Raw genomic sequence first — 16,182 nt, forward strand, 5'->3', positions numbered from 1 at the left:
TTAAGTATATACCAGAAGTAAAGTGAACTAAAACATCTAACATACTCTCCTTCAATGAATAGACACAAACAAGACACTATTCAACACATTCAAGGAAACGTCTAGTAAGAAAAAAGGGTACTAAGGTTAACGAATTTTATCAGATGGGTTTACTATTACATCGGGGCTTGAAGTGCTGTCAAGCAGCAAAAAATGTTGGATATTGGAAATCCAGCTTCGTACAATGTTACATTGCTTATCGTCATATAAAAGATGAAAACAATTCATCGACAGTTTATGTAACTCTCCTATATAATGCGTATACGGGGGAGAAGCTTCCGGCGCTCGGCAGTGACCGTCTGCTGGAGGACCCTGCCACACATCAAACATGCGTAGTGCAGCATCATTCTTAGCTTCTAGCAAAAAAATGATTAAAAAGAATCTTCAAGCATTATTGTTTATTACAGAGAGTAGCCTATAAAAATTGGTAGGTTAATAACGATAAAAAAATAAAAATCTTGCTTGTGGGTAATAATCAAAAATATGTGAGGATAAAGCGGGAACTTCCTTTGGGAATGGACTCATGACCCGTTACCCTATCTAATACAGTACTGTGAACTATTATAAACCCAACATGTGAGTATACGAACTCGAGACATGCGGATGGCCCGTTATCCGGAAAATATATAAACCCCAAGGTAGCTGCACCGACATCTTTCAAGACCGTCTCTAAATCCAGAACCCGAAAAGGGAACCAGTTTTAGACAAGGAAGCACAACTGATATAACTACATATCTTACGTATACGGCGTAAATACACAATATCAGAGTCCTTACACACTTTACTCAATCACAACCTGCTTTAGCTCTTACAAAATACTATTTAAAGATAGTTTGCGGATCTTTCCTTCCAATGAACCATTAATTTACTAGCTGGGGAGATTTGACACTGTGAATGATCTTAACACCAACTTTACAGGGGAACCGCTGGGCATTCCGTTGCTACATTATCCCAAAAAAGTGCAAGCTCCCAAGGTATCTATTTCGGTATCTTTGAAGGCCAACCCTGAAAACCAGACCGCTGAATCAGGAAGACTTTGACAATCAAACACACCCAATATAAGTTGTATGCCTACGTATTCGGTTTACATATATCAATAACAGGCTGTTTTTTCACTTATTTCTTAACCACAACGGACTTGAGCTCTTACAATAAATTTCTTTATAAACCTATACACACCATGTACGTTTATCGACAATACTCAGAGGATTGCGTGCTGAACAATTCAGAAATCTCTCGTGAATATCGAAGAGAAGCTTATAGAACACTAAACGGATAATAAAAAAAGGTAAGCGGAAACTAATATATAAAAATGTTGTATTATAACTTCTAGCAGCGTCTTACTAAAATGCCCATGATGTGATTACTAAAAATTTATAAGAGTACATATTAGTATTTTCCTAGTGTACAAATAAGATAGGTTGAATCAACGCCGATTGCTACCCTGGTAACGACTGGCATTCCCGTTGTTAAAATTCCTGTTATTGCCCTGGCGATAGTTATTACCACGATAGTTGTTATTTCTTTCGGGATTGTAACCGCCACTCCTGTTGTTTCTGTAGTCATTATTTGAGTTGACATGCGGTGGGCCATTTTGCTGTTGGTTGTAATTGTTGTTGCCGTTATACCTATTGCCCATTTTATTAGCATTGTTGTTATTATTGGAATTGCTTGCAAAATAGAAAAAAGACCTATACCCACCAACTCTAGGGCTATACTGAGTTGTACCGTATGGACCAGTTGGAATCTCAGTGTACTGTGGACTACCACCAAACCCTCTTCTGTTTCTGCCATATCCACTCTTATTCACAAAAACGGACTCAAGATCGTATGGTGTTAATACTGGTTTAGATGGAATGTAGCCGTTCAATAAAAGAGACTTATTCTTACCAGGCAAAGGAAGCATTTTATAGAGCATCTTCAAAAACAAATTTGTAGACAGTTCAGGCAATGAACCACCATGGACGGGGCATGGCAATTTGCCATTAAGAGTGAAACCCTCGACATCTGTGGCGACTATACCGCTCAAACCTGTTTTGAAGTGCCTGAATAACACATCAGTGTGTTCTTTAGAATCTTTGTACAGTTTCTTAACGAACTTTTCGTAGTTAGCATTCTTATTACTGATCAGTAAAATATCTTCATTACGACAGTTCCGTGCTCTTTCTTCTTCGCTCAATTTTGGATATTGAGCACGAACTGTTTCTAACAGTCTTTTCTCGTCAATAAACGGTAAAAGTGCAATACCTTGCCACGACATTTTTTTACCGTTCATATCAATCTTAAACTCTTGTGGGTAGAAATCAATAATTGGTGAGTCTACGTCGCTCATCAGTGGCCGGAAGATAGGTGGTAAAGTATGGCCAGAAGCAGCTGGTAACACGGACATAAGTTGTTCGTATGGTAGGAAAGGTTCTCCTTGCTTGAATTCGACTTTTATATCGTTGATATCAAAGAAGTCTGCTGCAAAAGGGGCATAATGGTATGGATAATACCAATTCCAGGATGGACAACCTTGATAATAATACAACAGTACCCATGAAACACCTTCAATGTAGGATTTAACCATATCTTTCCGTAGCGGCTCGATCTGATCCTTCGAAATATTGAACTTACCAGTGTAATATCTCTCCTTGTACCCGGATTCGTGTAACCTCACAGTGTCATCCGTATCTATCACACCACCCGTTAGTTCTGAACTAGATATGATGGATGTTGGTTGTTCAGGAGTGGAGACTAGGGGGCCCCTCTCCTCATTATCAACTTCATCCTCCACCTCTGCCTTAATTTTGGCCTTCAAATCATCGTCCTCGCTCTTGAACTTTTTCACAACCTTTGCCTCCTTTTCATCCTCCTCTGCTTCCTTCTCTTCCAATTGATGCTTCTTTGCGGCCAACTTTTTCTTAAGAGTTTCAGCAACGGAGAAATTATTCTTGTTAGCAAAATCGACTACTTTGTCCATATCCTCCTCGGTGATTTCTTGCATCATCTTATTATTTTTCTCGCTCTGTTCCCTCACAACTGCTAAGGCGCGATCGTCACCTTCATTGGCCAGCATGACTTCCTTTTTCAACCGAACCATGTCGCTTGTTGTCAAGTTCCATGCACCCTTTGCGAGATTTCCTGAGGTGTCGTACATTTGAAGCTGTTCATTGACCTTTGTAGGGTGCCTATCTTGCCCCTTGGAAACGTTCTTCCCGTTACGTTTGTTATTTTGCCTATATCGAGCTTCGTTTCTTTGCGTTTGGATGTATTTGGTTTGGAAAATATCAGGTTCTCTGGCACCCAACTGTCTAAGTACAACTTCCACTGAAGCTAAATTCAACTGACCATCACATGTCATATACGTCTTCATGCTAGGAAGCACTTTTTTCCAAATGTCCAACAAGATATCAATACTGTTCTCTCTCACATCGAGACAGGGCAAATGGGGTAAGAAATCATTACCACAGAAGAAACACATGAATACCCAATCGTCGATGGCGCGCTCCAGGTCAAACGCAAAGGGTAATCTGGGGACGAACAGTTCTGCTGCGAGATATTCCCTTAAGATGCCAATATGCAACCATAGAAACGGCTTCTCAGCGTCCCGCTTCAAAAGAATCTGTCGCTCCTCCTCAGTCATATTATTCGCGTCTATATCTCTTTTAGAAGACTTATACTCTTGGGCAAAGACATCCTCTCTCAAAATTTTGAAATGTGGTTCGTGGGTAGCAAGACCCAAGAAAATCAAATCCGCATCCAACCCGTAGATACAATGGGAGGTATTTGGATTATATTCTGGGTCCGCTCTCTGTGACCTAATAAAGTTCATAATTTTGTGTTCACCTTCACCTGGAACTGTTGCATCACTAATAACAACTTGCAAGTTCTTCCATCCAGGGTCAGTGGCCAGCTTGAACGCGGTCCAATATCGAAGCGCCAGTGCTAGCTTATCCATGAAGGGCGTACCCGGTGTAATTGCGTTCGAGTCCCAAGTTTTTTTGGCCTTCACGGAATCGTCGATGACTTCACCGTAATGCTCTCTTTTCCGCAACTCCTCCTCTTTCTTCTCGTTCTGCAACTCCGCGTCCTTCGCCAGACCTAATCTTCTCGCACGCTGCTGGTTCATCTTCGCTCTTGGCGCCACACCGTCCACGGCCATCACGAGAACCTTCCTGGGCCTAGCCATATTGAGCACTCTGTGCGTGTACTCGAACACGGCGAGCAGCATCTCGTCCTCCGTTTCAGGAGGCGGTTTGTTCTCTGGGTGCGAACAAGGATGCACGATACCGTTCATATCGAGATACAGATTGTCGAGTTCCCCATTGGCATTCTCAGTCGAGTAATCGATGGGCAACTCGACCCCATCGACGATCTGTGGCCTCTCCTCCAGCACGGGGGAGATGATCTTTGGGTACTTCCGTGACAACCATCTGAAAAACGACGGAACACCCATTGCGTACCTCTGCTAAGCGTTAGAGACGGGTGATAAGGTCAACAAACGAGAGATGTACACAGCGAGATCGTCTGGCGATGCTTTCAAATTGAACAGAAATTAATTATATAAAATTTTTCAAGAGATGGGAATCAATGTTACCCTAATAGTAACCGTTGTAAAGGTTTTACTATAGTGTATGTGTGTGTGTGTGCGTTGGGTTATGCTGTACATGTACTGATATTATTAATGAGATAGAAGAGAGAAGATATTTGTATCTAACGAACCAAAATGGTTTTCCGTCGTAGGAAGGAAAAAACTGGAGGAAACAATTGATATCAATAGTGTTTGAGTGGAAAGAATGTATAAGTTTTTGAGAGAGAGTGAGAGAATTCATTTCATCGTAGATGTTGCATGCTACCGTGGGGATGGGGCCTGCACCCGTTAGGATCTGCTAAAGAGCTTCGAGAACTTCGAGAACATCGAGAACTTCGAGAACTTCGAGAACTTCGAGAACTTGCTCTTTTTGCCCGTGCTAACCTTGGAACCATCCGTGCTGATTTCTGGTACAGATGTGAGGTTTGCTTGCTGTTCCTCTCTTTCGAACAGTTTGTCCTCCTCCTCAGATCCGTACCCGCCATCCGTAGACCCCTCAGGGGACCCGCCCTTTGATGACAGGTCGCCATTCTTTTCCTCGTCTGTGACATTTTTGGCCGTTGTGATTGGGATGGATACGTGTCTCCCGCGGAATGCAAACCCCGGGTGAAGCACTGTCAATATTGTGGTAGCGATCGACATCATTAGGGAGTCCAAAGCGATGAAGTACCACTCGTGTGTGATTAAATTACCTGTCCACCCCTCAGACAACTCTGCGAGTCTGTAGCAACATCTTGTGAAAATGGTCAAGACAGCCACAGTCATTCCCAATGGGAAATATTTGAATATCCATCTCTCAGGCTCTATTCTCAAGGCGCGGAATTTGGGCCTGTACTTGTAATCGATCTCCGCTTGGGACACTTTCCATATTTTGTTCGAGTACCATTTCCCCTGCAACCCCAAGTGTTCCATCCTAACTTTGACATAGATCTGGTATAGGAAGAAAAACCACAGAAGCCCAAAGATAAACATGGAGGCGACCTGGATGGCCAGTCCTGCGATGAAGATATTATCCCCACGTTGCGGGGACTTGAACGAGGACGCAGCCATACCTGCGACACCGCCACCTGCGGCCTGGATTGCCAAGGACGCAATATCCGAGGTGATGAAGATGTACGAGTACAGCATTGGAGATTTGATCACCGAGAACTTGTGTCCGTATATTTCGATCAGCTTGGCCAACTGGTAGTACAACCCGCCCATGGTGAACACTGGGGCGATTGTGAGACAGATCATGTTCAACAAGAATGCGTCCGAGTTTGTCTGCGTGTAGTGTGACCAAGTCCTCCCGATGAACCCGAGCACCTCGAGCACTCCAGTGCAGAAGAACGCCACTGAGAACCAGTACTGTTTCCACCAGAACTGCAATGTCTGGACACCAAGAAGTACCCCCCAGATGGCAATCATTGAAATGTTGAATGCCAAGTTCGGAACCATCCCCGAGTACAGGGAGTAGTTCCTTCGAGTGTCATCTTCCATCTGTTGCAAGATAGCGAGCGCCGTTGCATTGGATGAGTTGAATCCACCATTCTGCGACATACTACCCGGTGATTATCAACCGTTTGGCCTATTTACAGGAGTCTTCTTGAAGTACTTGAAGCGGGAGAGAGAGAAAGTCACTGCAAAAATACCTTACGAACACAGTACTCTCTTATCAATGTCGAGTGGAGGAAAGAGAAAAAAAAAGGAAGAAGAGGTATTGTAGCTACAGTTTAAAAAGGAGAAGATCAGATCCTAACGTGACATGTAGCCATCCCGATGCATTGCACAAGTCTAAATTTCACCCAGAGGTCAAGCCCGAGCTCGTTATTACCATTGCGCGAGTTTTTCCTTATTTCACTTTCGCTGCATCTGACCGCATTGGGACACATTGTGGGTTCCAAAGCACGCAGATTTCCGCATTGGGAAAGCGGAAGGGACTACAGCTGTTTCTGCGTGCGGGGGAAATGGGGGAGCGCGGGCAGAACAATAGGAGTCTGCAAAAAAAGAAACGAAATAGGGCGCTCTGCGGGCATTTCCGCAGAAACCGCCGCAGGACGCGGGCCGGATGCGGCCCGGACGGCCCGGCCGCGGAATGTGCTTACGTTACCCGCAGCCCGGGGGTTCCGCGGAACACCCGGGCTCTTCGCTGTGCGGTGAGCGGGTGTCCGAGAAGTGGTAACAGTGTCACAAAACCTGTCCCTATGGGCTGGCCAACGGTTCGAGGAACTGAGATGTCTATTGTCGGGAACTTGCGATGGGATAGCAGGCGCGTCAAGTTGACAGGGGAATACAAGGTCATGTTCAGGAAAGAGGAACAAGTTGGTAGCCCTGAAGTCAAAGATGAGGTATGACCTGTCATGACTTAGTATAGGGATGCATATTTCCACATTACAAGATAGCCTCTTTCCCCCGCTAATTTCCGTATCATTGCCAATCTTTATTGAGGCCGTTGGACGAACAGAGCTAGCCAGTGCGGCTAGACAATACGTGGATAAGCCTCGTGGTGGAATCACCACCGATAACAACTACTGGTATTGAGTCCAATGCCGTTGGTACGGGCGTTGAATTTCCCGTATTTCCGACGCAAGGGGTTCGAGTTTTGATGGTCATCGGGGCTTGCTACCGCCAGTGGTTACCTTTGTCAAGTGTGCCTTGGAGAAACATACGTTATGGAGACTATTGTTGGGATGATAAATGTTTGTGGGGTACAGTGGAGGAGTACGTGTAGATATAGCATAGGATCCCGTAGTGTTATCGTGATGTCTTAACAAACTTCATTCTGGGGAAAAGGGGTGTCTTGACCCACAGCCACATTTCGGATTGTGTAAAAGTGCCGTGAACACCACTCATAAAGACCGGACTGTCACGAGAGTACGTTACGCACCGTTCCTCGGAGGAAGCTCCATTTGTCACAGCATCGGAAACCACGTGGTTGACCAAGGGGTATGGGGGTTGCTATGAGGTTTCCTTTGAAAATTTGAACCTTCGACTGGAGGACAGTCCCGCTTGTTGTATTGACACTTTTGGTTCAAATCTCCCATCCCTTTACTTCTACCCCGAACTGTTTCTTACCATGCTCCGGGGGGTCACGTAATCGACCTCTGGCGCATTACTAAACTCCCCTATCGTAAATGTCTGTACAAAAATAACGGTAACTGCATGGTACATATATCTAAAAACACATATCATATCATATCGTATGGGTCCGGTCCGGACCAGACCGCGTCGGGGCGAGCCGCGCCGCGTTCAACCCAACAGGTTGTTCAAGACGTCCTCGTACTTGTTGTGGGCGGCGACGTTGGCTTTGCGCAGCAGCTTCTCCGCCTTCGTGTAAGTGGCCTCTTGCTCCACAGACTCGTTGTCCTGCAAGTTGCCTAAGTCGATGTAGCTCTCTGCAAGCTGCACCCAAGTAGCCGGGTCCTCTGGGTCCTCTGCGGCAATGAAGTGGGAGATGGCTTTGTCTGTCAGCGCGAGCGCGTCCTTGCGCAACTGGTTCACCGCCGCTGCATCTGCATCTGCGTCATCTTCGTCGTCGTTGTACTGCAGCGACAAGAACTTCGTGGAGAGCGGGTCCGCCTCGCGCAGGTACAGCTCACCGATCAGTCTGTTGATGTTGTTTTTCAGTTTGGGTCCCTCCGCTTGCTCCTTGGAGACGCGGTTATCCAGCAATGCAAGTTGGTCTCTGCACCAGGCCATGTGTGCTGGCAGTTCTTGCTTGAGTTTGTGCACTGGGGAGGACTTGTCCAGGGATACCATCTCGACGGCGACCGCGGCGTCGTCTGCGCCGTTCTCCTCCGCCTCGCTGTCGTTGTCACTGTCGACCTCCTCATTGTCCGGCACGGCAAACGGTTTCCCGTAGTTTTCGACAACCTCTAGCAAGTCATGCGCCAAGTTCAGCGTTTCAAACGTGGACAAGTGGTAAGGTGCGTGGTCGGTCACTGAAAAGCTCTCACGTGCGCCCATAAACTGGGCGACAACGTCCTCAGCAGCGCTCTCCTCTTGTTGTAATCCATTGAGAAGGATCCTCTGGAATACAATCTTGCTTCTTGCCAGTTTCAACAGCGGATCCTCCCTTGCGTCCCTTGCCTCGGGCAAATCCAGCAGTTCCATAGCGGTCCCCATATACTTCTCCATCCTCTCCGCGTCGTCCGCGCAGAACATGGCGAGTTCAGAAAGCGCAAGTGCGAACACGGCAAGGAACTCGCTGTTAGCAGCGTACTTCTCTCTGTCGTTGCTCAACAACGAGTCACTCTCGTTGACAATCCCGTTGAGCAAAGTGTCCGAGTCCTTCCCACCTTGTAGGTACGTGTTCCACAGAGTTCTCAACTGTACGATCTCGTCCTCTGGGTCCTCGTCTTCCGCGACGAGCAAAGTCAATTGCGGCGCAGCGGGCGCCTCCGACTTGTCCTCTGCTGGAGCATTGGTCTTCGCCTTCTTCTTGTTCTTTGAAAGTCCCACAGGTCTCGATCTCTTACCCATCTGTGCTGTGCTGTGCTGTGCTATCAAAGAAGCATTTGTGAAAGAAGTTAACAGTTATCGCAAACGGACATAAAGAGTAACGATGCCCGAGGGCAGATGAGCGTCACACAAGCAAGCGGTCATCGTATAGCACTCGATTCTGCGAGGGAATGAAAATTTTCAGTTATCAGGTGACCTCTCAAAGAATGGTACAGCCGCACGCATTGAAACCGGTAGCACACCGTAATAGAGGTGAAGTAGAACCGTTGTGTTGTAGCATCTTTCTCTCGCATAGCCAGCTGATAGACCATAGCACATACAAAGTGGAAGAGACGGGGGTGGAGGGAAACGTGGAATGGGAAAGATGCTATGTACATTTATATTGTCTTTTGTTCGATTTGCCTACACATGGGAAGACCCGCGCAGGACTTATATTTGGATCTGCTGGACGACAGTCTGTTCCTTGGAAAGCTTGTCTGCGTTGCGGTCGTGCATTCTCTTCTTGCATGTGTCTAGTCCAGCACACTCGTGCGTCTCCATGAGCCGGTGCGAGGAGCAGAAGTGTCCCTGACAGAAGTCACAGTCGCCTATGAACTTCGAGGGCGCGTTCTCGCAGCCCTCGAAGTAACACACCGCCTTGCGCCTCTTCACAGACCTCTTCTTAGTCCTGTTACGGGACTTTTCCACCCTGTTGCCCACAGGCGCGGAGGGAGTAGCGGACGCAGAGGGCGTCGCAGAGTCCACATCCACGTCTACATCCACGGCCGCCGACTTGACCTCTCGCGGCGTCCCCGGCCGCGATATACTGCCTCGCAGCGCGTCCACCGCCGCTGTGTCCCCCAACTCAATAGACTTCGATATGAGGGCGTCCTGTTCCGCCCGCGCGACCGTATGGCCCTTGCTGCTGTTACTGTTTGTGTTCAAATCCGACATACTACACTGTTCACCGTGCAATACGAGAGAGTCACTGCGACGTCTCCCAAGACCTCCAGAAACCGACCCCCAGAGGCAGCGTGGCAAATCCCTTATCACTTCATATTTATACCGATTTTTTCTCTCTGTACAAAAAAAGATGGTGATCCGGATCCCTTTCCGGCGGTGACTAACAGCAGCAGCGACGAGGAAGAGGGGTTGTTGTTGTTGTTGTTGTGGCAGCGGTCTGCTGGGCAACTTAAATAAGTAGAAAGTATTTGCGGGCACTCCCTCGTGCCCTTATAGAAAAATACGGTCTTGACAGCGTCGCATCATCGACGTTTTGGGGTTCTCAGGTTCTTGCTCGACTAGCCGACGCTATATTTGATTAGACTTGACGGGTTTTTGCTCGGTATCTTCGTCATCATCGTCATCATCATCATCGTCATCATCATCATCATCATCATCGTCGTCGTCGTCGTCGTCGTCATCGTCGTCGTTCGAATCCTTTTTCTTCTTGTCGTCGTCTTCGTCTTCGTCGTCATCATCGTCGTCGTCACCGTTATCCTCACCCTCCTCGCCGTCATCCTCATCATCCTCATCCTCCGGGTATCCACCCAGCTTCATGACTATCTTGTCGACGATCTCGTTCCCGTCCATCATACCGCCGAGCCCGATGTCACCGTTTATCCCCATAACTTTCTCGCTCGGCCTGAACACAGTCACCCAGGGCATCTCGTCCTTGATCAGCTGTAGCTGTTTCTTGGTCATCATCGAGTTGTAAGTGGAGCTCACCATCGAAGGGGCCAAGAAAATCGGGAACATAGGGTTCCATGCTCGTATCACGCTGGTCAGCAAGTTGTCGCACAACCCAAGCGCAATCTTCGAAAGCGTGTTGGCGGTCAACGGCGCCACCACCAAGATATCGGCCCACCGCCGCAACTCTATGTGCAGCACAGGGTCCGTCCGCTGCTTCCACACGTCCCATTCATCTTGGTCCCGCCACACTTGTATATGCGCGGGCAACTCGATCTGCGCGGGCGGCGTCGACGATTGCTGCTGCTGTTGCTGTGGCGCGCTGCTCGCAACAGAGCAGGTACTCGTGTTGCTGTTGCCCCTCTGCTGCGCGGAACCAGACATCACGGAGATGTCTGAGCTCACCCGCTGAATAAACGCATTGCTCGCATAGAGGGCATTGGACGAGGCGGACGACGGCGTCGCGTGCATCCCACCGGGTACGTTTTCCGTCGTCGGCGTCACTAGCGGCGTTCCGTGCTCCTTCTGCTGCTTCGCACTCGTCTTCTTCAAGTACCGTTTCGTAAAGAACTTGGCCGCGGACTCCGTCAGCACCACCTGTATACCGATCCGGTCCCTCCCGTAGATCTCCTCCAACTTCTTGATCATTGACTTGATCTTGAACACGGATAGGGAACCGGTACCCCCGAACAGGACGTGCAGCTTCCCATCATCCTGCGGCAACCGCGGGTCAATGTTCTTCCCGGTCTCTCTTTTGGGGATGTTCGGCGCTATCGTCTGCTTGTTATCCGTAGGCAACTGCGCGTTGCCCTGTACGCCCTGCGCTGAGGATGCCATGGTACCGAGACCGACGCCTGCACCACCACCCGCGACAGAGTTGATGAAGTGGTTCGTTTCGGGCAACTGTTCCTCCTCGATGACAGCCTCGAGCGGCTTCCCGCCGTCCACGCCATTCGACATGGACCCGCGTGGACTCGTGCTGTTACTCCCGGGCAACGATTTCAGAGAAGCAGGCGTGTGCAACTCGTCGTCGACCAAGAAGTGTGCGTGGTCTCGCAAACCTTCAAAGGGCTTCAACGCGGTCGAACCACCGTCTTTCAGAATATCCGACAGAGACGTCTTGATACTTGACTCCTGTTTTGGAGACAGTGTGGATATTGGCGTCGAGATGTCTCCCTCCTGTTGCCGCGGCACTTTCGTATCCACTCTCATATCTTTGAAGGGAGCGGCAACCCCCGCCGTCGTAGCATTTACGGGCCTCCCAGCCTCCCTGTATATAGACTCTGGTTGCTGCTGCTGCTGCTTGTTATTCGTGTTGTTGTTGCTGTTACTGACGAGCGGCGACGGTTCCCCCAGGAGACTCTGCGTAGCCCCCTTTGGAGACGATACCTTCACCACGGTAGCTGATTTTGGGTCGCTGAAAGTGACAGTAGGCGTTCTTTTCAGCCCAGGTTCTGGGGTGTTACTCACCACGGCCCCAGAAGTCCCACTGACGTTCATGATCGACTTTGTATGCGACTTTATTGTGCCCGTGGGGCTCGCAGAACTCCTCAAAACTGGCGACGTCACCTTGTTATTTGCTCTGCCAGCAGCAGCAGCGGCAGCGGCACTCTGCGGCAGCGGCGCGTCCAGCGGCTTCCCAGCACCCCTAGCATCATTCCCATTCACAGACATCTTCCTCTCTTTCTCCCACACACTAACCAGCACTTCTACTACAAAATATAACTGGCTGCCTGGTTCACTATTGCTGTATGTGTTCGCAACGCTGTGAGATCAGTTATACTATCTCCCCCCACAATCAGAAAACAACCGCCAAAAACAAAACAAACGCCCTGGCACGGTATAAACGGTTTCCAGACACAGAAAACTGACACCCAATAAACAAACCAACAAGTGCAGTTTTCTAAACCACTCACACACTCACAGGCTGCTCCTCAACCCACCAGAAACGTCTACCACTTCCCACTCTCCTCATCGTCTTCTTCAACTTCTTCTTCAAAAAGTTTTCGCTGCGAAGAGATGAAAAGACAGCGACTGGGTAACAGGAATCCGATACAGTTGGGTCCTACAACTACTACTACAACAACTATGTACTGACGATTGGTCTGCTCTCGGGTCTACCCATGCTGTTCGAGGGTCACCTGGGCGTCTGCGGCCCTCATATGCTGCAGTTGGTCCAGTTTGGCCAGCTGTTCCGTCTTCCACTGGACGAACTTCGGGTCCGCTTCGTCGTCGTCCAGGATGCTCGTGTCGTCGAATTGCGTGTCCAGAACGGCACCCGCGTGGTGGTTCTCGCCGTCGTAGCTGTCCTTGCCCTTGCTCTTGCCCCTGAACTCGGACTCGACGTTTAGCTGGAGTTTCCCCTCTGGTGACATCGACACTTGGTAGACGCAGTGTTCTGGTTCCTTGTACGGGCTGCTCAGCCGTGGGGTGGACAATGTGTTCCCGCCGTTGTGCACTCTCAAGGTGGGTTCAGAGTTGCGAGTAGACTTGGCTGCCGTATCGAAGTCTATTGCTGACTTCGACTTGAACAGCACGGGGATCTGGCTCCTCCGGTTATGCATTGTGTTCATGTCCAGAGGGAACAACCTCGTTGGTCGTATGCCGCGCAGCCGAGGGGAGGTGGGCAAGTGAGATGGGGCCACCGTAGATGCAGGTTTCCGTTCCTCGGCGGCTTGACGGCCAGTGATCGCCGTGGGTGGCAGCAACCCCGTTTGGGATCTTTGCGTCTTGACGGATCGCGTGCCGGACATCTGTCGCGGAACGCTTCTCCGCGTCTCGAGGGACTTGCTCCGCCGATCCGTGGACGGAAGGCCAACCCTGTTGGATGGAGTCTTCGGGTGAACTACCCGCGCGACGGGCGTTCTTTGCATGTGCTCGCGGGACTCTTGCCCCAGAAGTGTACCACTCACACCACGGACACTATTCAGCTGTGGTGTCTTTATCTGTGGTGTCTTAGGTTTGGCCACTCTTTGTGTACCTGTTGTCTGCGATCGCCTCGCCGTACCAGTCCCAAGACTTAACACGCTTCTTGGGTAGTTACTACGGAACTGCTCCTCCTCTTGCTCAATGACCTCGTGAATGTCCTGATCGTCCACCGTAAACGGTATATGGAACACCTGTTCGGCTCTCTCCAGCGCCAGCTTCATACACCGAATGACCCGTGGGAAATGTCGCAATATGCGTTTCCTAGTCTTCTCTTCCCTCAAAAGAATTTTGTGCGAGTTTCTCGAAAGAAGCCGTGAAGAATCCTTCGAACTGTTCTCCAAAAACAGTTTGTCCTCCTTCAGGGACTTGAACTCCTCGATAAGTTTTAACACCGGGGTATACACCGCCAGCCTTGCATCCAGCCTCTTTAGCTCCTCCTCACATACCTCCAGGAGTCGCTCGTCGTCTTCCAGTGTCTTCGAAGAGTTCCTCAGCGTCTCAAATTGACGCAGAAAGGGTGCCCTATCCTGCGAGTCCGCTTGCAACGTATCCCACAGCTCATTGATCTTGCCCCAGGACTCGTTTATTATATTTTTGATCAGAGATTTCTTCATGACTTGTAAATTCTTCAACTCGTTCTTCATATTACTCAACGTCTCCAGGGACAGTCCGCTGTGCTGTTGCTGGAAACTGTCAATTTTACCCTGTGGAACTTTCAACAGAGTCCAGAGTGTCTCGCAGGAATGCAATAGAGCGGTCTTCTCAGCCTGCCTTTCACTTTCACAGCGTTGGTATTTTGACAATGCATTTGATAAAAACTCCAAAGTTGAGTTGGACACCGGTATTAAATCAGCAGTGGCCCCACCCCTTGGGTTACCATCTATCTTCGCTATAAATTGTCTCAAATCTGCCTTCTCTGATATATCGTCCTCTGGGATACCCAATTTTTTCACCAGGGCATCGCACTCATTGACTAAAGATCGTATCCTTTGGCATCGGAAACCGTATTCTTGTTGGTAAATGCTTGCAATTCTATCCATTTGTTTTACACGTTCTGAGGAAATGTCACTAAACTCTGTATCGTACAGTAGTAGTTTTTTGTGTTTTTTGAAGACACCCAATAAAAATTCCACGTTAAACTCTCTACCGTTAAGTTGACTCGCCAATATGTTCCGTAGGGCCTCTGAAGACTTTAAACTGGGGAGCCCTCCTGCCAGCAGTTTATCTTCCTCTGTCAGATCAATCAGTATTTCGCCCACAGAATGGATCATTCTTTGCAATGCAATGTTATGGTCTATGAAGTTCAACAATTGAGGGAGGTATTCCTTAAACACGAATTTTTTGGCCGTATTCATCGAATTTTGGACCTCTATGAGTGGCAATGGTTTCTTCGGCGAATCCGGCACCGTCTTGCTCTTAGGGTACAGGATTGCGTTTCTGACGTACACGTCCGGTATCGTGCTCAGTCCACTCGGGTCCTGTAGCTTTTCTAGCATTCTATTGAGAATATCCTGCGTGACGTCATTCTCCAGGATCAAGTTGTTCATCTCCTCCTCTGCGCTAGAGTAAAATTCTGTGATCGATCCTGACAGCTTGTTAAAGATAGTTTTCTCTTTGCCCTTGATCTCCGCGTACGTGTAACCAATCTTGTGGTAAACAACATGCAAATTTTCAAGCAGTCTCTCTAGATCCTGCGATATCATAGTGAACTTGTCCCTATACTGTGCCACACGCGGCGATTCTATCCGCAGGGGACTCTCGGACCCCCTCATGCCCCGCAGAGCACTGCTACTACTACCACCACTGGGCCGATTGCCAAAACCGATACCATTACCATCACCGTCGTCACCAATGCTGCTCCGTCGCAGAGGCGATTCGAGCCCTCTAATCCGGACTGGCGTCAGTGCGAAAAACCCCTTCGTGGGACTCTCCTCAATGGGCTGTGTCTCCTGCGTCAGCATCCCGTCCGACGTATTCGAGAACGAACAGGTGGTTGTCTGCGTACTGTTCTCCCGCTGTTCAGCCATATATATGTTCACACACTTGCACTGGTGCTTTGTTTCACTCCCCTCGTTTTCTAATTTTTTTTTAATAACGAAGAAGCCTCCCAACACACACAGAGACACAGACACTACAAAATTGACCAGTTGGGAGCAGTACACCCAGCGCGATGCCCATCCAACGAACAAACCTCCATCTCTGTGTTGTTTGTTCTTCAGGTTTTGGGTATATTCGCTCCATTTTGTTATTTTTGTTGTTGACGTATTTCCGTTTCCGGTAATTTTCAGCTCTTCGAGAAGAGTTCTTCGAGGAACTGGCACCAACACAGAGCGACAGCGACCAGCTGACGATGCACTGCGACTGGGCATGGTGTAGATTGGGGTCCTATGATGTAGTGACAGAGACCGGGGGAGAAAAGACTCGCAACTCAGTGTACAATGCAGCCGTTTGCTTGAAAAGCAGTGTGTTACCCGGTCATCGCATAGTATAGTATAGCAAAGCGCATGTCCCTTCAGTAGCACCAGGTGCTTACT

General features: G+C 48.7%; 6 protein-coding genes across 6 annotated transcripts; all 6 read right to left on the reverse strand.

Annotated features, from left to right (window-relative positions):
* Nucleotides 1–1,465: 1,465 nt before the first annotated feature.
* On the reverse strand, nucleotides 1,466–4,477 carry RAT1 (ssRNA exonuclease RAT1; the record flags this gene model as incomplete). The annotated part of the gene is made up of 1 exon (XM_022610777.1): nucleotides 1,466–4,477. One exon carries the CDS (start codon nucleotides 4,475–4,477, stop codon nucleotides 1,466–1,468), a length of 3,012 nt encoding a protein of 1,003 aa, XP_022467040.1.
* Nucleotides 4,478–4,900: 423 nt separating this feature from the next.
* Nucleotides 4,901–6,049, reverse strand: RSB1 (phospholipid-translocating ATPase RSB1; the record flags this gene model as incomplete). Its single annotated transcript, XM_022610778.1, has 1 exon — nucleotides 4,901–6,049. One exon carries the CDS (start codon nucleotides 6,047–6,049, stop codon nucleotides 4,901–4,903), a length of 1,149 nt encoding a protein of 382 aa, XP_022467041.1.
* A 1,791-nt stretch (nucleotides 6,050–7,840) lies between these two features.
* On the reverse strand, nucleotides 7,841–9,073 carry ETT1 (Ett1p; the record flags this gene model as incomplete). The annotated part of the gene is made up of 1 exon (XM_022610779.1): nucleotides 7,841–9,073. The coding sequence occupies one exon, from the start codon at nucleotides 9,071–9,073 to the stop codon at nucleotides 7,841–7,843; it is 1,233 nt and encodes a 410-aa protein (XP_022467042.1).
* A 408-nt stretch (nucleotides 9,074–9,481) lies between these two features.
* Nucleotides 9,482–9,985, reverse strand: TMC1 (Tmc1p; the record flags this gene model as incomplete). The annotated part of the gene is made up of 1 exon (XM_022610780.1): nucleotides 9,482–9,985. The coding sequence occupies one exon, from the start codon at nucleotides 9,983–9,985 to the stop codon at nucleotides 9,482–9,484; it is 504 nt and encodes a 167-aa protein (XP_022467043.1).
* A 357-nt stretch (nucleotides 9,986–10,342) lies between these two features.
* VHS3 (phosphopantothenoylcysteine decarboxylase complex subunit VHS3) lies at nucleotides 10,343–12,394 on the reverse strand (the record flags this gene model as incomplete). The annotated part of the gene is made up of 1 exon (XM_022610781.1): nucleotides 10,343–12,394. The coding sequence occupies one exon, from the start codon at nucleotides 12,392–12,394 to the stop codon at nucleotides 10,343–10,345; it is 2,052 nt and encodes a 683-aa protein (XP_022467044.1).
* A 443-nt stretch (nucleotides 12,395–12,837) lies between these two features.
* On the reverse strand, nucleotides 12,838–16,017 carry ASE1 (Ase1p; the record flags this gene model as incomplete). Its single annotated transcript, XM_022610782.1, has 1 exon — nucleotides 12,838–16,017. The coding sequence occupies one exon, from the start codon at nucleotides 16,015–16,017 to the stop codon at nucleotides 12,838–12,840; it is 3,180 nt and encodes a 1,059-aa protein (XP_022467045.1).
* Between the last annotated feature and the right edge of the window lie 165 nt (nucleotides 16,018–16,182).

Source organism: Huiozyma naganishii, chromosome 12, assembly GCF_000348985.1.
Source record: "Huiozyma naganishii CBS 8797 chromosome 12, complete genome".
In the NCBI taxonomy this organism is placed as follows: Eukaryota; Fungi; Ascomycota; class Saccharomycetes; order Saccharomycetales; family Saccharomycetaceae; genus Huiozyma; species Huiozyma naganishii.